The 23,297-nt window shown below is 41.9% G+C and overlaps 1 protein-coding gene across 2 annotated transcripts in view; it reads left to right on the top strand.

Moving 5' to 3' along the window:
- GNAL (G protein subunit alpha L) overlaps positions 1-23,297 on the top strand; it is a 2,475,953-nt gene that overhangs the window by 2,415,150 nt on the left and 37,506 nt on the right. For both annotated transcript variants that reach the window (XM_044067360.1, XM_044067361.1), the window contains exon 11: positions 11,978-12,045. In XM_044067360.1, coding sequence (XP_043923295.1) covers positions 11,978-12,045 — 68 coding nt within the window. The remainder of the gene's footprint in view (positions 1-11,977; positions 12,046-23,297) is intronic.

Raw genomic sequence — 23,297 nt, forward strand, 5'->3', positions numbered from 1 at the left:
AGATCCTTGTTGAGTGGAGTTGGGCTGCATGGTTGATAGTTGGTTGTAATTTTAGGTAATTACTTCCTTGTGGCAAGTCATGTGGGTGAGGTAGAGACAACAACGGTGATGGCTGAATATATAGGCCTTCTGCCTATATGGTGAGAGAGTCAGAAGTCAGCTGGGTATGAGTATCAAATGGGGCCAAATTAGTAGGCTTTAAAAACATGTCATAAGACCAAACTGCTCAGGAGGTAAGGGGTGGTGGAATGGAGTTTTATTATCTCTGTGCTATGCTGTACAAACAGAAAAGTGGAGAAGTCAGGGCTGAGATAAGCTGTGATATGCAATGTGCTTCCTAACAGAGGCTTTTGAAATAATTGTAAAATGACTATACAATGATGGCACATTAATTACATCAACCTTCCAATTTAATTTTATTTTCACCGTCCTGATAAAAGCATGGGGACCGACTGAGCAAGACTACAAGAGGTGGGGAATGATTGATTGGCTGAATATTCAGAAATTGCCCCAGACAAGAATGTAGTGTAGGGGGGTAGACCAAGGCATGCTTCATGGCATTTTATTGAAACACAGGGGTGCATACCTCTCAACAATCCAGACTTTAGTGAAACATGCAGGCAGGGGTGCATACCAAACCTCTCAACTGTACGAATAGGTGTGTATGTGTGTGTGTGTGTGTGTGTGTGTGTGTGTGTGTGTGTGTGTGTGTGTCTGTGTGTGTGTGCGCGCGCGCACGCGTGTGTGACGTGTGTGTAAAATGCCCCAGTTAAGTACAAATCTGAGCCATATTTTGGTTGTCTGTTCATCAGCTTGCGTTTGAAAGTCGTATCCCACAATTCCATCGGGGTGGGTGGGGTTAGATAATTATATATGCAAATTTTATGTTAATCATTGTACAGATTTGTAGCTATTTGTATTGGCCTTTGTCCAGATTTTTGATGTTTCCATGTTGAGAACTATGATGCAGGAGAATAACAACAGTCATACAGAATATTACATTCATAAAGTAGCAGAAAGTATTCTAAGAATTCAGCCAACATGGGAATGGAGAAAGGAGACTCTGCTGATAGGAATTACACCAATTAAGGGTACAGAGAATAGGCAAAAGGGGGCTGGAATTTACTGGAGGAAGCTGGCAAAGGAACCAAGGTTTTGTGAACAAATAATTAGAGAAGGAAAGGCAAAAGAATGGGAAGATGCCAAAAACTCATTTGGACTGCAGATTACAGACTGTCTTCTCTATCAGGGATTGATACAGAGTATAGGCAAAGAGAAAGATAAGGGAAGTTTTTAGTTGAATCTAGAATAGAAGCTGCTGTTAAAAAAAAAGGAACATTAGTAGGGTATACAAAGTATTGCACAACTATAGGACTCATTCAGAGAAAGTCAGAAGAGACTGGGAAGAGAGATTAGATAAGCAATTCTCAAAGAAACAATGGGAGGACATTTGTATGGCTCCAAGGTATGCAACAAAGTCTTGAAAATTTAGTATTTTTGCTTGGAAGTGTTTACATAGCTACTTTTATACCCCAAGCAGAATCTAATACATTTTTCCTAAGGTAGATGACAATCGTTGGAGGTGTAATGGGGGAAGAAAGATGTAACTGGGAGCAAATGCTTTCAGTGAAATGAGGTGGCAGACTTTAAACATTCCCTGCAGAGTATTCTGTCAGGAATATTGAGCAAACAAATTAGTGTAACTAAGGAAAATATTTATTTATTTATTTATTTGTTTATCTGAGTTGGGATACAAGATCTAAATTGCCTAGACATGACAATACCTAGTTAAGTTTAATTCTGTTGGCTGCCAAAAAAGCAATTACTAGAAAATGAAAATCAAAGTCTAAACCAACTATCTGAAGTAGTGAATATTGTAACTGAGATAAAAGAACAGAAAGTGGGATCTTTAGAAAAGGGGAGGAGTAAATTACAGAAAAAATGTAAAATTGCAGCAACAATGTGTTCAGAAAATGTCTTGGAGGAGGAATGAGGTTTAAAAGAAGACAGGAATTGAACAATTTATGTAATGTTGGATTGGTTGTATTGTATAGAAGAATATCTGTGAAGTATAATGTTTGTAAATGTAAACTTGTTTATTTACTCGTATATAAACGTACACTGCTTATGTTGCAAATGATAATTCAGTAAAGGTGATTAAAAAAAAAAAACAAGAATCATGTTACTGACTTGGAAACTTCCCTTTTGTCATCAGGTACCTTTTTTGTTTTGTAGCCTGTCCCAAACATGTTTATTTGCCTTACCTGTATAATTCAATGCCCCATTCACACAAAAACATCACCCCAGTATGCAACAATGCAGATTTTGTTTCTCCCCCATCTGCTGCTGGTATCTGGATGTATTTATTGTTTTAATGAAATGAATGTTGCTTTGGACAGTGTTGCCAGGATAATGTGTTACTTGCAATTCCTGTTCTCACAGCATATATGCTGTATGCTGCAGGAATCCAATATATCTAGATGACTGACGTAATTCCTTAGTTATAACACATAGTAGCAGGATTTGACTAGAGTAGCAATGAACTGTTACTGTGCGGCAGGGAGGAAAGAGAGATTGCTTGATAATGTAACGCATTCAGTTTTTCTGCAGGGTTCAGTTGGGGGTTGGTTAGTTTTATGCCAGATTTAGATCCAGCTGGGAATGCTTTGGAGATGCGCATGGCTGTACTTTTCCAGTCTGAAGTGGACAATTTATTAGTGTTCATAGGTAGGTTCATAGGTAGGTACTGGGCTATTGGCCCTAGGGCCTATATAAGCCTAGCCAAACAGTGTCCTGGCTTTTGCCACCCAAGAAAATTATTTTCCTGTACCTCTGTCAAGCAGAGCCACAGAAATGATCCCCGGGGTGAATTTCCCATCCAATCATCAAGAGTTTTCTTGAAGAGTGCTAATGAGGAGTTTTGTTTGATATAGATAGGTAGTTTGTTCCAGAGTATGGGAAATCTGGGACAGAAATCTTTCCCTGCAGCATGTTCTGTTTATTGTGGTGACAAGGTTTAGGTCCCTACAGCGTGTAGCTCAGACGGATTGGGATTTCTTTATGTGGAGCATGTCCAACAGCTCTGGGTTTGACATAGCTTTGTATGTTAGGCAGAGATCGCCTCTGAGTAGACGATATGCGATAGAGTAAAACTGGAGTTTTTTGAGACGGTCTGCGTAGGGCATCTGTTTGAGGCTGGTAATCCTCTTTGTGAGGTATTCCTGTGGCCTTTCCAGTTGTTGTAGATGTCTTGTGAGGTACATACCAAAAGGGGCATTGTACTCTATAATGGGTCTAATGAGTGATGAGTAGAGGGGATCAATGACCTCTTTTTTCCTGGATGAGAAACCTTTTGTGATGAGGTGTGCCATGTAGAAGGATTTCCTGACTACTGTGGCGATGTGATTATCAAAGTAGAGACTACTGTCCACCTGTGTCCCAAGGTCTCTTATCACACTTTCAGTGTTAAGTAGATGTGGTAGTTCATGGGTACAGAGCTTTTACCAAAAGAGATGACAATGCACTTTTTCGCATTGAGCTTGAGGCCATGGCTTTGACACCAGGCATCTGTCTCAGTGAGGCCTTTTTGTAGGATGTCCACATCATTAGGAGTTTTGATTATGGCTCCTTGTTTGCAGTCATCTGCGAACTTTGTTAGCCAAAGACCTTCTGTGTTAGCCTGTATTTCAGAGAAGTAGATACCAAACAGGAGAGGACCTAGGACTGAACCCTGTGGTACTCCACTTGTCACTGGTCTGAAGTTGGATTTAGAGTCTTCTACTTTCACGGTGTGGGTTCTGTCAATGAGCCAGTTGGCAACCCATGTAGTGACATAGGGATTTATATCGAGTTTAGTGAGTTTGTCTATAATTCCAGAGTGGGGAATGGTGTTGAAAGCCTTGGCGAGATCTAGATAGGCTGAGTGAGCCAACTTACCCTCATCTACGGCTTTGGTGACCGCTTCAAAGAAGTTTATCAGGTTTAGGAGACATGATCTGCCTTTTACAAACCCAAACTGGGTAGGGTCCAGAGTTTGTAGATTACCAATGTCATTGTTTATAAGTTCCATGATGATACGCTCTACAGCCTTGCAGACCAGGCTTGTCAGGCTAATGGGACGGTAGTTCCCGGGGTCCCTGGTGGCTCCTCCCTTGTGGAATGGGACTACCGTTGCTGTGCGCCATTCAGTGGGCACAAAGCCTGAGGTGAAGCTATGAGTGAACATGGTACTTAGGTGGGGTGCCAGTTCGTTCTGTAGTTCATGTAGAACGCAGCCTGGGATATTGTCAGGCCCCATGGATGCTGTGTTCTTGGCTTAAGAGAGCGTGTTTTTTACCTGTGCAGCCGTGATTACAGGAACTTTGCATTCTTCTGGTATAGAGATGGGCCCTTTAGTGGATGAGAGAGGGGTAAAGTTAGCACTGAACCTGTCTGCCAGGATGTTGGCAATATCAGTTGGTTCTGTATATTTAGTGCCATTGTGCTGTAACTCAGAGCAGATATGAGTGTTGCCATTGAGATTTTTGACATAGCTATAGAATGCTTTGTGGTTGTCTTTAGAATCAGTGGCGATTTTGTTTTCCTAACTAGCTTTGGAGGATTTTATGAGGGATCTCAGCTTCTTACTGAGGCTGACCACCTAGTTCCTCCAATCATGGGATTTTACTCTTTTTGCAGCAGTTTCTTTCTTCTGAAGTAGAGTTTGTTTATAGCAGGGGACCACCAGATTGGCTTCCTTTTTTTGGAGGATAGCATCTTGGTTCTGTTAGGGATTACACGATCCATGCACTCGTGTAAGTGCTTATAAAGTGCAGTTGTATAGGATTCAGCAGTCATACCTCAACTGTCCGTCAGCATGGGTGTCGTGAAGTTTGCCACTTCTGTCTTAAGAAGCATGAAGTTGGCTTTGGAGAAATGTTTACAGTGGTTTCCCTAATGGAGGGTGGGGTGGGATGTGGATGTCTAAGGTGATTTGCTTATGTTCGGATCTGACCAACAAGGAATTGACCTCTGGTATGGAACACTGGTTGCCCATGTTGGTAATGACCAGGTCTAGGATATTGCTGCCCCTGGTGGGGGTGTGGATAAGTTGACCCAAGGCATTGGAATTTATGAATTCCAGAAAACATTGAGCACAAGGGTTGGTACATGAGTAGTTTTCCCAGTTAATAGTGGGGTAGTTGAAATCGCCCATTAGTAGGGTGTTACAGGAAAAAGACTTCAAAACACCACCACTATTTTGATATGAGAAGAGCTACGGCTGTATTTACTTGCAGAATCGCTATTTCTGCGATTATCGTAATATATACATTTGTCCATTAGACATATATTCTATATTTTTATGTCTGCATTTTGATCTGAAAAGAGCCATGGTCATAATTATTTGTAGAATCGCTATCCCTGTGATAACCGTATATTTTAGTTGAAGAGATTTGTATGTAGTGACTGAGGTGCGATTATGTCATCTGACTGCTTGGGACTGTCCTTGGGGAGTTGGCGACATAGGTTCGTCACTCCTTATGGCAGCCCTTATGGATCTTTGACAGTACCAGGGGCGTGGAGAATTTTTTTTGTAATCGCCGAAAGTTTTATCTGAAGTGATGTGTACACATTGATTGATATGTAATATTGTTACTTGATTGGTTACACATATTATGAAGAGATAGCGCTATTGGTCAGTTGTTCCACTCAATAGCTCTCTTGAACCAATGACGTTTTTACTATTCTGTTGTTTTACTGGCTATGAAATTTGTGAAATGGAGCATTATCCGATATTTTGTTTGGTTGATAGTTCCGTTCTTCTTCCTATAGGAAACTAGTATTTTAGTTATAATCATTGATTATTAGTTAACCAGGATGTTAAAACCGAAAAAATGATTGGTCAAATTTTTCTTTTTAAATGTGAAGCAGCAATAAGTTTTATGATCTGATGAAGGCTGAATAGCCGAAAGCGCTCATCAGATGTTATTTTATTTTTTTGTGTACTTTGCTTGATTTGAATATTCGTTTGGTCAATAAATATTTTATCCTATTGGATTGTCTGATTGGGATACCAGAAGCTTAAGAACTGTATTGCCGCCGTGGTGGTGTTTTGAAGTCTTTTTCCTGTTGCTGTTTTTTTGTCTTAGACACCTTCAGTGGAGGTTGGAAATTTTTCTCATTTTTCATTATTAGGGTGTTAGGTTGTGACCTAATATTTTCCAGTGTATCAAGAAATGAGGAGTGGGAATCCTGGGGCATGGTGGGGGATCTGTAGCAAGCTACAATTTGCATTGTGCTCTTGCCCAGAGTTAGTTGCACTTGGATAATCTCAGATGCATTATGTTGAGCAACTAGCCTGGTGGTGTGGATATCCTTAATGAATATGGACACGCCTCTGCCTTTAGTGCTTCGTTTCAGGTTAGGTGGCCGAAAGGTGTGGTATGAATTATAGCCTGGTAATGCAGGAGTGCTGTCTGGAGCCTTGAACCAGGTCTCTGTCACTGCACAGATGTCGATGTTCTCAATTTTAAGGAGTGCCTCGAGTGAGTGCATTTTGAGGTTTAGACTTCTAGCATTAAGTAGCATTACCCTCAGATATTGCTTGCTTGTACCTGTTATGGTGGTGAATTTGTCATTTGAATCTTGCCTAAAAAAGGCACTATAGGGGTGCCAAGAGCCTTAGCCAGTATCCGGAATCCCAAGGGTGACAGCTGCAGGCCATCTCTGGCAAAGCATCGTGGTTTTTTGATCATGTCATCCCAGGCAGACAGATATTGGATCCCCTTAGAATGACATATGAAGCTTAGCCAATTGTTGAAGTCAGTCATTTTGTCCTTGTACTGTGGTATCATTCCGGGTGATGGCAGGATGCTACTCAGGGCTAGGTCATACCTGCCTAGGCTACAAGATCATGTCTTTTCGTGTAGTCCAGGGAGGTACGTCTCAGATCATTCACACCAACATGGACAATGACAGAGTTATATTTGTACTTGCTGTGGAGTGACCTGACTGCATGCATTATGTGGCGGATCCTGGCACCTGACAGGCAGCTGACAGTAACTTTCTCCTTGTTTAGCCTGGTGAGTGGAACATCAGTGTGCCTGACTACAGAGTCACCTATGACTAGAGTGCTGGGTACGTTGTTATGCCTTATGGGCTGTGGTTGAGTGGCACACTGAGTTTGTGGGCTGTGTGTCATTTGGGTTATGTTGGGGGGTGGAGGTTTCTTGCTTTTCTGCTTTGGAGGTCCCTGTTGCTTGGGTAGATTTTTTTTGAGAGCCTCCGCGAATGTAGGTGTGTGTTTTGTGTTTCTATGTGTGTGTTTTGGTGGTGTAGGTTTTGAGGGACTGTGTGATGAGTGTGGTGTGGTGCAAGTGTTTACCTTCTCCTCTTGACTGTCTGGTCCAGTCTTGGGTGAAGAGAGCTTTACTTCCAGTTTAGTTATATAAGTGGATCTCTCACAGGTTGTAGTGTTGGGTGGTAGGAGGAGAGGGTTGTCTGTATACATGTGGCAATTCTTGCATTGCCCCAAGATGCCCAGATTCATCAGGTAGACAGGAGAAAACACCGGGAGCTGACCCTTAGACATGCCTGGATACGTGCTTATTTATTAAGTACTAAAAACTGTTTTCGTCTAGACAAGTGAGGAAAGTTGAGTGCTGTAGTAATTTGTAGCTTATTTATTGCTTACATTGGGTTCTGAACAAGTGCTGAGCTCAAAGAAACAGATTTGAGTATTGAAACTAGAAAACTGGCTAGTTCTGAGAAACAAAATTAAGCTAGAATGCATCCCTCCAACACAGAAAGGCTTGGGGGCTCAGAAGCTTACAAACAGTCCTGGATACAGCAAATCTGTATTTGGACTAGACAACTTAGGAAAGGCAAGAAACAAGCTTAGAATTTTTTTTTTTTTTTTTTGTAAAGTGGAAAGGGGAAAGGAGGAGCAGAAGCTGACTGGGTTGGACTTCTCAAATGTTCTCCCTGGAATAGGTAGAATGAGGTAATGACACTAGACTGGGAGAAGTGCCCCAGATCAAATTTACAGTAGGGGCAGACAACTGCAAAGCCACCAAGTATAAAAACCAAGAGGAAAGGAGGGTGGGAAACAAAAATCAGAACAAACAAACCCAACCAGATGCTTAACAAGTGTAGAAAATTCTACTTAATACCTCACACACAGTGAGTAAACTAAAAGGATACTTAATGTTATATATCACAGATTAGTTAGCTCAGAGCCCTTCCTCCGATTAGCTCTGTGTGAAATGGTAGAAACAGTCACAAGTTAACTTCTTAAGTAACAAAGTTGAAACCTGAAACAACTTTAAAAAAGCTTGAAAGAACCAGTGAGGTGCTTACTCCAAGGTGTAGTCTAGGCAACCCCAGTCAGCCAATGACCACAAACAATTCACTCTCACTGAAATGCTATACTGGCTCTGGCTAAGCTATAATGGCCTGGGACATGTGCTCAGACACACAGCCTCTATTAACAAACAACTAGGCCCAAAACACAAGCCTGAATATGGACAGTGCTACACTACCAACACTACTTGGGAAGAAAAACTGCAGAAATGTTTAAACAGGTAAAGTATCAAGGAGACTCTAGAGAATGCTTTTAAATGCAAACAAGTTATATGATACACTCCTAGCAGGAAATCAGAACAAACAAAACCAACCAGATGCTTAACAATTGTAGAAAATTCTACTTAATACCTCACACACAGTGAGTAAAATAAAAGTGCTATAACTAACTTAGAAATAAGCAAAAAACAGGACACTTAATGTTATATATCACAGATTAGTTAGCTCAGAGCCCTTCCTCTGATTAGCTCAGTGTGATTCTTACTTTTCCTATTATCATTGTCCCAGTGAAACTATAGTAGCTCCTTGCAGTGTCTGTAACTTTCATTTCACATAAAGGCTGTTTTGTGCTGCTGTTTGTTAATATGTGCGTTCCATTGTACTTGGAGTCCACTGTCCTGATTACACTGTATCTTTGGTTCTGCAGTTTTGAAGACAAAATGATGAAGAATGTTTTGTCAAATTAAAGATTTCCCATCAGTCATAGGATCATAGGAAGTTACTAGGCTAATGGCCCTAGGGCCCTTACAAGCCTAGCCAGGTTCTTATCCTTATTTCCATGCTTAGCATCTATTGCCCCTGTCCAACAGGGACACAGGTGGAACCCCTGGGGTGAATTTCTGGTCATCCATCCAATCGTCCAGACTGCATTTGAAGAAGGCCAATGAGGTGCTCTGTTTGAAATGAAGAGGGTGTCTGTTCCAAAGGTGTGGTTACCTCTGGGAGTCAAATCTGCCCCTCCAGCAGGTTTTATTAATGCAACATACCAGCCTAAGGTCTTTAGAGCGAGTAACCCGTGCACCATTTGACTTTCAGATATGTAGCATTTCCAATAATGCAGGGTCAGAGATTGCATTATATGCAAGGCAGAGATCACCTCTGAGTAGTCTGTATGATAAAACAGAATAAAGTGACAGTGATTTTAGATTATTCCCGTAAGACAGACAATGAAGAATTTGAATTTTCCTTGTGAGTAACCTTTGTCATTTCTCCAATTGCTGCAGGTATTTAGAAAGGTGCATACCAAAAGGGGTGTTGTACTCAATTACTGGCCTAATGAGGGAAGAGTACATGGAGGTTATAATTTCTTTTTTTCTGGAGTCAGTGCCCATACTTATGAGATGAGCAATATAGAATGCTTTTCTTAGCACTGTGGAGACATGGTGGTCAAAGGTAAGGTTGCTGTCAACTTGTGTGCCCATGTCGCTCATCACTGAGTGTGTACTTAAGGTGTTGGTATTGATGTGATAGTTAGCAAAAACATCGCTTTTACTGAAAGGAACAATAATACATTTTTTTCCATTGAGGTTTAAGGCCATGACTTTGGCACCAATCATTTGTTTGTGTAAGACTGTCTTGTAGGATGTTGAGATCATTTGCAGATTCTATGACCACTCCCAGTTTCCAGTCACCAGCAAACTTTTGTCAGCCACAGACCTTTAGTTTTTGCTTGTACTTCAGAGAAATAGATTCCAAACAGTACAGGTCCCAGGACTGATCCCCGTGGGATACCACTGATTACAAGTCTGCTGTTGGAGCTGGATTCACTTACTTTGACTATATGGGTTCTGTCAGTGAGCCAGTTAGTGACCCATCTAGGGATATAAGGGTTGATGCCTAGTTGGGTTTGTTTCTCAATGATGCCTGAGTGGGGGATAGTGTCAAAAGCCTTGGCTAAGTCGAGGTAGGCTGTATGCATAGATTTCCCCTTGTCCAGGGCCTTGGTGACTGTCTCGAAGGAGTACACCAGGTTTAACAGGCATGATCTCCCTTTGACAAATCCATACTGATTATTGTCAAGTGTTTGAAGATTACCTATATCTTTGTTGATAAGGTCCATGATGATTCACTCCATGGCCTTGCAGATAAGGATAGTCAGGCTTATAGGAATATAGTCCCCACGGTCAGTTGAAGCACCACCAATGTGCAATGGAATAACAGTGTCTGTTTTCCATTCAGCTGGTACGAAGCCTGTGCTTAGACTTTGATTGAGTACCCAGTGGTGTTGCTAATTCATGTTGGAGCCCATGAAGGATGCAGCCTGATATTATCAGGTTCCATAGATGCTGTATGTCTGGCCTTAGAGAGGGTATTTATGACCTGCTCTTTAGAGATGCAAAGTAGGGGACAAGTGGTAGGGATGTCATGGGGTACATGTGGTGGAGACAGGGGAGTGAAGTTTTCACAGAACCTGTTGGCCAACAGGTTAGCTATGTCCACAGACTCAGTATATGTGGCATCATTAACTACCAGTTCTGCACAAATCTGGGCCTTTCCTTTTAGGTTACGAATGTAACTGTAGAATGCCTTGTGGTTGTTGAGGAAGATAATTTGGACTCATAGCTTGCTATGGAGGCCTTCAAAAAGTGTTATTTGCTTGTTTAAGCTGAGGAGGGAGTGTTTCCAGTTTAGGGTGGGCTCGCTCCCTCTTACTCTTAAGACAGCAATTTCTTCCTCTTATTGTAAACCCTGTTAATGGCAATTGTCTACCATGCAAGTTTGCTCTTCCATGAGGAGCTTGTTTAGGCCCTATCAGCTTTGGCCAAGTTGATGCAGTTATACAGGTGTTTGCATAAAGCATTGGTGTAGAACTCAGCAGTTCCATCTAAGGGAGGAGATGTAGTGAAGCTATTTATACCATCCCGTAAGAGGTTATAATCTGCTTTAGATAAAATTTTAGTTTAGTTGCTGTTGGGGGGGTTAAGTGTGATAGTTACTTTGAATGAGACAGATTTGTGATCAAATCTCACCAGGGAGGACCTCACAGTGGGGGTGCTACAGTGCCCCCCCCCCATATTGGTAAGCACCAGGTCCAGGATGCTGGCACTCCTTGTGGGGGGTGTCAACCAGCTGGTCCAGGGCATTGGAGTTAATGACGTTGAGGAACCTTTGGGCAAGTGAGTTTGAGGACGAATAATTTACCCAGTCAATGTATTGGTAGTTAAAGTTGCCCAAAACCATGGTGTTTGGATGTATCTTGATAGATTCAAGCAGCTCCAAATAGGCAGAGTGGGTGTCCTGATTCATGGAGGGGGTCATGCAGCTGGCAGTGACTTGACTAGGTGTCCTACCAACAGTTAATTGCACCTGAAGTGTCTCCAGGGAGTCATGCTGTTTAACCAATCTGGAGGTGTATTTATCTTTAATGAAAATTAATACACTGCCTCCTTTGGTTTTCACACTCAGATGAACTGAGAGTTGTTGATTATTGTAATTATTCTGCTGATGTGAACTAGCTCTATCCTGTAAATCACTAACTGTATTTTTTTTTTTTTGTATTTTGTTCAGTACAGCAACTCTTGAAGCAGGTGAAGATCCTGCTGAACTGAGAGTTAGTTATTGACTATTGTAATTATTCTGCTAATGTGGACCATCTCTATCCTCTAAATCACTACCTGTATTTTTTTTTTCAATACAGCAACTCCTGAAGCAGGTGAAGATCCCAGAGTCACAAGAGCAAAATTTTTCATCCGGGATGAGTTTTTAGTAAGTATGATTAACTAGAATATTAAATGAATCTTAAACCAATATCACAGCATGACCCATCACTAATTACCTTTCTAACCACAGTGTACAGAAATTCTGCAAAAGATACCAGTACTGATGCAGATGTTCTTCGTGTTTCACTGTTGCAGTCATTACACTTGGGTTATCCTGCTGGCAGGCTACCCTCAGTCGGCCTGAATTCCAAAGTCTAGGTCCGGCGTTGGTTGCTGTCACCTCTTCCCTGACGTCAGAGCGCCAGCGGTATAAAAGATGCAGCCGACGCCATTTTCTTCAGTCTTTCTTGCCACGCGGTGCCCGAAGCATAAGCAGTTCGCAAGTGCCGGTCGGCCGACTCCTGAGATTTTCGTGTTCGAATTTCAGATCCAAAGTCTTCTTCAAAAGCTAAGTACCCCGTTGGGGAAACTTTTTTCTTGCTCCAGACCGATGTCATAAAAAGTTAATAATTGTATTTCTTGTGGGAAGCAAATACCTCATAAGGACTTTCATTCTTACTGCATTCCTTGCCTAGGCCCTGACCATGACGTTGGTAGTTGTCGGTTTTGTGCTAGATTTAACCAACGCACTATTAAGCTTCGGTACGATTTTGCATTACACTATTTTGGCAGAAGATTTAATTATACGATGTCGTCGGATAGCCATCCGACTACCAGAATTCACAAGAAATGCAAAGAAAAAGAAAAGGACAAGCATCCGAGGTCCAAAACTGATGACGAGGCTTCTTCTAAGCCAGTCGCCAGTTCACCCGTTCTCAGTGAGGTGCCTTCGCAGCCCCTGATGCCCACTACTTTAGACCCGCAGGCTGCTACCGACTCCCACGTGGAGTTGACTAGGCCGCTGGAAGCTCAAGGTATTGGACCTTCAGAGACTATTCCCTCAGATGGGTCCGGAGCCGCTGAGCAGGCATCGGCTTCTAAGGGTGTTTTCAGACCTACTCAATTATACATTAAAACGACTTCAGCTTCAAAGGCAAAGACTAAAGCACCTTTAAAGACAAAGAAAGAAGTACAACAGCCTCATGGACAGGCCTCCATGCCCAAAAAACAGATGCTCAAAATGGCCGAAGACCTAATTACTTTGATCAGGGGTTCCCATCCCCCACCTGATAAAAGGCCTAGGCAAGAGACAGAATATGAATCTTCAGATCAGGTTTCCATTTCCTCTGATTCCTCTTCTGATCAGGAATACTCTCTTCCTCCCTATGAGGATCCTGATGCTGAAGAATCTATCCCTTCAGTCTCTCCTCCTGAGGATTATTCTTTTGGGGAAACCTTGCATACCATGAGGGAGCATTTTCATTGGGAGAGCCAAGATTTTTCAGAATCTAAGAAAAGGCTCAGTTCTTTTACTACCACAATACAGGCCCCTAGCTATTCCACCTGTGTTAGACATTGTAGATGATGTATTTTCAGAGTCCAGTCTGACCCCTGACTCCTTACCTCCAGCTCCTGTTAAGCCGGACAGGTACTACAGGGTTCCTGACTCTCCTAAATTCCTTTTCAAAAACCCTGCTGCTGACCCAGAAACAATCTCTCAGGGTCCCAAAGGGGTCAAGGCTTCCGCTGCAAAAAACCCTACCCCCTCAGACAGAGATTCTAGGGCATTGGACAGATGGGGAAAAAAGATTTACACTTCTGCTACCTTGGCTATAAGAGCTTTAAATTGTCAGTTTCATATGGTCAAATATCAGCAATATATTATGTCACTGCTTAAACAGAAAATGTTGAGAAAATTCTGAATGTGCAAAAAACAAAGGAATGCAGGATTTATTGCATGCAGCTGAACAAGTTGGAAAACATACTTTGCAATGTGGTTTTGATTATTTTAAGGCCTCCTGCAGGGCCACTGTTACGGGTTCTGTCATCGGAGGCATGCTTGGTTAAAGGAACAAAATCTGCCTAATCATGTCAAAGCAGAATTATTAGATCCTCCATTACAGCATGATACCTTGTTTGGTGTTAAAGCAGAAGAGGTGTTAAAGAAAATGGAGGACAAAGCTAAATCTATGCAAATGGTTAAGGATTTCTTACAGGTACAGCCACCTAGATTTAGCAGACACTGGCCTACAAAGAACTGGTCCTTTTCAGTGTCAGATAGACCACAAAGGGGCAGATACAGATGCCCAAGAGGCAGATCCCAGGCCCAAGGTTCGTACAGGTCTAAACAATGGGGTGCTTCTACCTCCAAAAGTGGAGAAGACAAATCACAGCCATACAGGAAACAGTCCCAATGACTTCCCCCTGCCTGCACCAAGCACTTATCTTCTGGCAGCACCGGGGAAAACTAGCACTTTCGTCTCAAAATTGGCACATAATAACCAAGGACAAATGGGTCCTAGACATAGTGTCACAAGGCTACAAGTTTCACTTCCATACCCTGCCAAGGACAAACGGTTGGCCAGACCTGCCAAAACATCAATGGGCAGAGGCACAAAAGCAAGTCTCATCCCTCATGGACATGAGGGCCATTCAACAAGTACCAGAGCAAGAGCAGGGACAAGGATTTTATTCAAGACTTTTCTTGGTCCCAAGAAAGGACAAGACCTGGAGACCAATACTGGACCTATCTATTTTAAACACATTTCTGGAGATACCAAAATTCAAAATGTTGACTCTACAGCAACTTCTACCCATGCTGAGCAAGAAGGCTTGGCTTGTGACTTTAGACCTAAAAGAGTCATACCTGCATGTAACAGTCAGACCAGCTTGCAGAAGATACCTCAGATTCAAAGCTGGCTCAATGCACTACCAATTCTCTGCATTGCCCTTTGGCTTATCTACTGCACCCAGGGTCTTCACAAAGTGCCTGACACCAGTAATTGCATTCTCCAGACAAAGAGGAATACAAATATATCCTTACTTGGAAGACTGCCTCATTCAAGCAGAGAAGAAGGACATTCTACTACAGCATCTGGTGTTTGTAAAGAGATTCCTAACAGGCCTAGGGTACACAGTCAACAAAAAGAAATCAAAACTAGTACCCTCTCAAGAGATAATATTTCTGGGTGTAAGCTTAAATACAACTGCCCAGATGGCTTATCTCACGCCAGACAAACAAAGACAACTGACTACCTATTTCAACCTGTTGACAACAAAGGCCCAGTTATCTGCAAGAAAAATTCTGCAGGCTTTGGGCTTCATGGCATCCTGCTTTCTACTAGTTCCATATGCAAAACTGCATATGAGGAAACTTCAATGGTACCTAAAAAGTGTTTGGACTCAACATTGCCACAGTCTGGAAACAATAATCATCCTCATTCCCTACCTGCAACAGGAGTTTCGATGGTGGGCGAAGGCTTGTCACCAGAACAAGGGGCAGCCATTCACTTTACCCCCAGCCAGGCAAACATTAACAATGGATGCATCAGATTATGCCTGGGGGGCTCACATAGCAGGAAGGTATATTCAAGGCACATGGTCCACAAACCAAATGCATCTACATATCAATCAAAAACAAATGCTAGCTGTTCAGAATGCCCTGACAGCCTTCAAGGACCTACTTCATCCGGGACAACTACTGATAAAGACAGACAACACCATGGTCATGTGGTATATAAACAAGCAGGGAGGCACTCATTCCTACCCCCTTTGCAGACTAGCCATGACTTTGTGGGACAGAGCATTGACTTACCAAGTACAGCTGCAGGCACAATTCCTGCCAGGAAAGATAAATACTCTGGCAGACGAACTAAGCAGAAACCTCATGGATCCCCACGAGTGGAAATTGGATCCACAAGTCTTCAGCATGATAACAAGGAAATGGGGATGTCCAAAGATAGATCTATTTGCCTCTCCTCACAACTACCAACTAAAGAAATTCTGCACAAGGACTTATCACAGACAAGCATGGAAAGTGGATGCCCTGTCTTTCAGCTGGAAAAACTTAGCAGTATATGCCTTTCCTCCACTGCCTCTCCTCCCCAAGGCACTCCTTAAGGTCAGACAAGAGAATCCAAAAATGATACTGATTGCCGCAGACTGGCCCCGCCAGTACTGGTATCCAATTCTAAGGAACTTGTCTCAATGCCCACCTTGGACCTTGTCTCAAATACCTCATCTGCTATCCAACAAGACAATCAGATCCTGCACAGCCAGCTAAAGACCTTAAATCTGGCAGCATGGCAGATAATGTAGTCATACAAAACGCGTCCCCCACTAAAGCTGTGATGGATGTCATTTTGGAGGCCAGAAGGCCTAGTACCAGAAAATCTTATGTTGGAAAATGGAAGAGATTCTGTGCTTGGAACCAGGCACAAGGAATTGACACAGCTGTACCAAATATTCCTCAGATTTTGCAATACTTAACTGAGATGCTGGACAAAGTTCTATCCTTTTCATCAATTAAACTTCATGCCTCTGCCTTTTCGGCTCATTACAATACAGAGCCACCAATCTTTTCTCATCCTTTGTTAAGGCAGTACCTCAGAGGAGCCAAAAACTTAAGGCCTTCAAGGAGATCGCCAATACCTGCATCAGACCTCAATTATGTCTTGGAAAAACTCACCCCGCCTCCTTTTGAGCCAGCCGCTACAGCTGATATAAAGTTTTTATCTTGGAAAACAACTCTGCTCCTAGCAATAACGTCTGCAAGGCAAGTCTCAGAGCTACAGGCACTCATGGCTGTGGAACCTTTTATCTTTTTTTATCCAGACAGGGTTTCTCTGAGGACAAACCCGACATTCATGCCTAAGGTAGTCTCCAGTGTGGCCCTTAACCAAGCTATTCATCTGCCTACTTTCTACCAATTTCTATCTGCATTCTTTGGACATACACAGACAACTACACTTCTACTTGAACAGAGCCAAAGCTTTCAGAAAGACGGACCAACTACTAGTGGCATATGCTGCAGGATCACAAGGAAAGGCTATCTCAAAGCAGACTATTTCTAAGTGGATAGGCCACTGCATTCATTTCTGCTATTCACAACATGGCAAGCCAGTGCCTAAGGGCATTAGCCCACATTCAACCAGAGCAGCAGCCACTTCAGCATCCTTCCTCAGGGGAGTACCAACCAAAGACATTTTAGAGACTGCTACCTGGAGTTCAGTGCACACCTTTACAAAGCACTATCATTTACCACTCTACTCTAAATCCAGGGCAGGCTTTGCCACTGCAGCTCTGCAGGGCTTCATAGCTGCTCCCAATGCTATATTAGCTCCAGCCTCCCAACCATAGCTTTGGAATTCAACCTAAGTGTAATGACTGCAACAGTGAAACACGAAGAACATAGTACAGTTGTGTACACTTACCGTAAATGTAGATGTTCGAGTGTATTCACTGTTGCAGTCCAGGTTACCCACCCACCATCCCTCATTTTTTTGCTGGAACTTATCTGCACTTCTCTAATCTATACAACCTATGTGGTGTATTTGCTTGTAGATGAAGGTATAATATATTTTGGTGCATGCATATTTTATTGGCATATATTTTAGCCTACCCTTTTGGGGGCACCTGACATCTGGGGCAAGAAAAACTGAAGAAAATGGCGTTGGCTGCATCTTTTATACCCCTGGTGGTGTGACATCAGGGAAGAGGTGACAGCAACCGACGCCGGACCTAGACTTTGGAATTCAGGCCGACTGAGGGTAGCCTGCCAGCAGGATAACCCAAGTGTAATGACTGCAACAGTGAATACACTCGAACATCTACATTTATGGTAAGTGTACACAACTGTACTGTCTCTTATTGGGTTGGGGACAACCTAAAGTTAGTTTATGTCCTTTTTGTTTCAGTGAAATAAATTCATTAGATGACTTCAGGGCTCTGGAGAAAGTCCAGTGTTAAGCTTTGTAACTGTTAGTTAACTTGGTCTTACGAACAGTATGTAGAAGTCGCTGTAGCCTATTTGCCATTCCATTTCCTTCATCTTGATTCATTGCCTAAGGCAATGCCTAGAACATTTAAACAAATTATTTTGCTTTTCCACATATAGAGTGTTGAAAACTACATATCTATTGTATGCTTCATGTTAGGTAGAATAATGTTGATTCTAATTACAGTATTAGTTGTTTGCAGTGCTGTCTGTATTTTATTATAGAATTTGAAGATAGCTGTAATTTGAATTTTGTCAAAGGATGTGGCTGAAAAAGATCATCTTAGGAAATATATTTACCCATACTAAAAAAAGTGGTTTCTTAATCATTCATTCTGTCAATCAGTAAATCATTCCCTTGTAAGCTGGTAATGCAACTTGGGAATGCCGTAGCCACTAGCTTAAATCCACTTGAATTTTGTTTCCTTTTTTTCTCAACAATGTGTGTTTAGAGAAAGTGATCCTCTTTATGTGTCAAATGGATGCAGTCCCAGCATTCTGGTCAGTTTATTTCCACAGTTTAGCCCAGCTTTCTGTATTAATTGAGAACATGTAGGTCTCAGTCAGCTTTCAAAGTAACAACATGGTGTGTGGAAACCTGTTACGTTATCTGTAAAAGTCCTACCACATTTTCAAGTCAAGGAAAAGCTAGTGGTTAAGGATGGCATAACGGTTAAGGTTTTTGCCTCCCATGCATAAGGTAGAAGGTTCAATTGTGATCTCAAGCCAATGCCTGCTTCAAGTTTGAATGTTCTCCCTCTGTCTCTGTGGGGTTCCATCCACTCAAAACATTCTGGATGCTTCCACCTGAAACTCATCCAAGAGTAGGGTTGAGGGCAGCAGCACAGACTCTAGAGGGTTCCTGTATGGGGAAGAGTTGTATAGAACACCCACTTTGGACATCAGCTATGGTACACAGCATCCTCTGCACTGTGGGCTTTGTCAGGTTTAATCACTTAACTCTGTAAACATTGTTTCCAGCTGATTTGGTCGCATGACTAATGTAGCCAGAAATGGGTATTTGCTGGTGATAAGTGGATTGAGTATCTGGCCTACACCACCTATGCCAGAAACCCATATATGCAGTGGGAGGGGTCTGTCTTCATCTTTTGGGTTGAGAGTGCCAGCCATAAATCCAGCAGCCCTGGGTCAATACGCTGATGACCAGTTGCCCAGCTGGGATAACTATGTTGAGTGGATGTAAAACCAGTCAACCTGCCAAACATGAACTAAGGATTGCCACACACAGTATAGGTTCATGGTAAGGAGGGGGTTAGGCACCCTCTGTATCCAGGAGACATGACAGAAGGGCAGTGCAGCAAATCTAATTGGGTTGGGATCCAGATTCTACTGCTCAGGGAGAGGACAGATTAGAAATGGTGTGGGAAGGCAGTGAGGAATTGTCACTGGATTTAGTGACAGACTTGTGGCCATCAGACTCCACTGCAGGGGTAGGGCAGTATTCATAATTTCATCCTATGCTCAACTGCAGGGTTGTTATAGCAAAGAAACAGTGCATGCAGCTTGAGTTATCATTGATAATGGAAGACCTGAGTGCACATATCGGAACAGACAAGATTGGATATGAGGACAGGGTTGGGCAGCAGGAATAAAGAAGGAGAGGCCTTTCTAAACTTCTGTCTGGCAAATGGCTTGATGGTAGCCCACAAATAGTTCGGCAAGAGAGACATTAAAAAGGTCACATAGAAGAGTGGCCATTGTGCAACTCAGACTGCCTCCTTGTAAAGAAGGGACAGTGGGGTAGAGCCAGCAATTATAATGTCATCCCGAGTGAAACGGCTGGCCCACAGCATAAACCACTGGCTGCCACAGAGAAGGCTGTAAGGTTAACAGAGTTTAGGTTGAAGACCTGGAAGCTGACTGGAGAGAAAGCACAAGAGCTCAAGGAAATAATCAGTGCTCAAGTACCTCAGGAAATAGAAGAAATAGGTAGTGTAAAAGACTAGGTAGTGTAAAAGACTAACAGCATTTCAAAACAGCATGTGTGCGGACTACACAACAGGTATGTGGCCAAGTCAGGTATGGGGATAAGGTACCTAAGGAAAGTTGATGATGGAATGCAGAAGTCGGGAAAGTCATCAAAAGAAAGAAGCAGTGCAGAAAAAAGTGGGAGATGGAAAAGATGGAATGCTGGCTGGCTAACAGAGAAGTTAGCAAACCAGTTGCAACAGTAAACAGCAAGGCATCAGAGGCGCTCTACCATCTTCTGAAAAGTGGCTCAGCAGATGGCACAAAGAAAGTCTATCAGACACCCTTCATAAGGGATGCCAGCAGGCAACCATTTGAAATGTTATAACCCACTAGAGCGAGTCCCAAAACATGGAGACTGAATGGTTGAAAAAAACAGACTTACATATACAATGTCTGAGATGGCCATTTCTAGGAATATTCCTTTTTTCTGAGATAATGGCAATATCACAGCATCTATAAGTTTGGGGGGGGGGGCTGTCCCTCCCCAAACACAAACACACATAGGAGGATCAGGGGGGCTTGCCACCTGGGAAAAAAGTTTTAAGGGTGATAAGCAATGTTTGAGATTCACTCCTCTTCTGCACTTTCAATCATTTTTTGGGGGGAATGTTGGCAGCCGGCAATAGTAGTGGGCTTAGGGCTGAACCCTGATGCACACCCACTCCCACTGGGAAGTCTTCTGTGAGTCCTGCTGGTTCTTATGTATATCAACATTCTAGTTTCAGCAAATTCAAAAATGTTGCCTGCAAGTGTGGTCAAAAGTAACAAGGCAACATTTTTTAATGTTTGTCATGTTTCCATTCCTCTGATGAAAAAACACACCTGCTATATTACTAGTTCTGAAACAGTTTCTTATCTTTTGAAGTTCTTTCAGGATAATTTTCTCACTGGAATAGCTGATATCAACTTTATTTTCTTTACCACTTCTATACATTATAAAAAAGATAATGTTCCCATCCTTTTCCTCTGTAAATTCTGAGAAGTAGCTCTGCTTTTTTAGCATCATTTTCTCGTAGTCTGTCAATTTATTTTTTTATTTCGCTATACATTCTGGTTTTTACTTGCTTCATTTTTGTTTGTAAACAGTGCATCCTTTTCATGAATGAGTTGTCTCTTTTTCATCAGAGGTTCACAGGAGATTACTAGGCTAATGGCTCAAGATCCCTTACACACGTAGCCATTATTACCCAAAGTTTACCTGATTTTCAAACCGAAGGGCTAGAGGATAGTTAAGGTTTGTGTCTATGCCTTTTGATAAGTACAGACTATAATCAAACCTTGTAACTTGCATCTTTGAGTGAAAGACCTTAGCCATTGTGTCATCCCTCAATCCTCATTATGGCCTTATCCTTTCTGATTTTTCATTTTTTTCTGTCTTCATTTGTATTGTTTTTCTTTCTTCTTATGAATTTCTTAGCATTCTTTATATTTTACACTTATATTTACTTTTCTTCACCACAGACTCTAATGTTAGCACTGACTGGTACACCATCAGACTTTTGTACACTAAGTTACTAATGTGTTTAGTACATCAGGCAATTACCTACCAGCTTTACTCCATAGCTAGTTAGTAGCTTAAGAATGCCCTAGCATTATTCTTCACCAAAAGTGTAAATATTGTAAACAACCTTTTGTATGAGCATGTTAATAATGTTTTACTACAGACATATCACTTGCATAATAAGACATTAGTTCTGCAATTAGTCTTATTTTACCCTATGTAATTTTGCATTATTGCATCTGTACTGTTTTCCTTTGATCTGCATACTATGTGGATTGAAGCTTTTTTAATGAGCCCTCAATACAGCTGGGCCCATCCAGCTGGACAATTCTGTTAATAGAAATAAAATAAAATTAAATTAACATTTCCTAAGAACTGTATGCTTTTCTATAACATCCAGTTGCTGACATAGACAGTTTTATTGCCTGAGGTAGTGGCCTACACAAGGTTGTTGTGGTATGTATGTATGGTGGTGGTTTGAGAGTCTGGATTCAGATTAATGTCATCTGCAAATGATATCAAAGAAGGCTTGATACCAACTTACATTTTATCTTTTAGTCAGCCATTATAAAAGCTAAATTTCTAATTTGAATGAGATTGTTGGATGGCATTCTGCTTGTGTTTTACAATATAGGGATGACAGTCTATACTGCTGTAAGTAAGGTGTGTTGAGGTTAACAGCAGTTGCTGTATGTTAATTAATGTGTGATTTTTTTTTTAAACTGTAGAGTGAAACAGATTAAGGTGAAGGACAGAAAAAATGAGTATTAGTTAACACAGAATAATAACAGCAATGATAACAGATACTTGTATAATGGCTGCAGAAGAGAGATGGTGCAATGGAGTATACCTATAAATGGAGTGACAAGCCTGGGCTGAGTGGGTGGAGTGGTGGGTAGTATGAGACCCACTAGGATACTATTACCGTTACTGAGGCAGAATTAGTTACTCTTGCAGATCCTCACACTATCCCAAGACAAACAGTCATGGACATGCGGGGTGCCAGTGTGAAGAGTACCAGTAAGGCAGATTACAGTTGCAGTGAAGTCACAGGGATGGATAAACCTGTATTCAAGGTTTTCTGATCTACTACAATGGTGTAAGAAACCAAAGCTACTTCAAAAAATACTGGGGCTGACAATGAGCAAGTTAAAAACTGCTTTGACATCTAAGAATAAAATTCAAGCTGTAAATTGACTTGCACTTCCAGTTCTAACTTAAAGCTTTGGGGGTGATTAACTGACCCCGAAAAGAGTTGGAGATGCTTGACTGGAAAATAATAAAACTGCTTCATGCCCATAAAATGGTATACAAAAAATGTTTACCAAGATTCCACATCCCTCTGAAGGAGGCATGGACTTCCTTGAAGATGACTACAGATGTAAATTGGTGATTGTGTGATTGCATAAATATTTACTGACATCTTTATATTCAAACATTCTGAACATTCTAAACCATGAAGAACATTAATCAATGATTAGGCAGGCATAGAAATCAAACCAGAAGTGGACAAAAATCAGGTAGCAATGGAAAATGCAAAAAAAACAGAAGAAAGAAAGAATTGGTCAGAAAAAAAGAATAAAAAACTGGAAGGCCACGATTATAGTGAAAAGTACAAAGAACTATAACATGGGTTCATAGGTTGGTACTAGGCTATCTGCCCTAAGGCCTATGCAAGCCTAGAAATAACAATTCCCTGGAAAAATTTTCCCACAATATTTACTTCTCTGGGCCCCTGTTTAGCAGGGCGACTGACATGATCCCCGGGGTGAATTTCCTATCTTCCATCCAATCATCAAGGTTCCTTTTTAAGAGGGCCAATGAGGTGCCCTGCTTGACATGTATGGGCAGTCTGTTCCAGAGGATGGGGAGACTCTGGGTCAGGAACCTATCCCTCCAGCATGTTTTGTTCATTGTGATGATAAGGTTT

The sequence above is a fragment of the Protopterus annectens genome, chromosome 3.part1, assembly GCF_019279795.1.
Source record: "Protopterus annectens isolate FY-2018-M chromosome 3.part1, PAN1.0, whole genome shotgun sequence".
Taxonomy (NCBI): domain Eukaryota; kingdom Metazoa; phylum Chordata; order Ceratodontiformes; family Protopteridae; genus Protopterus; species Protopterus annectens.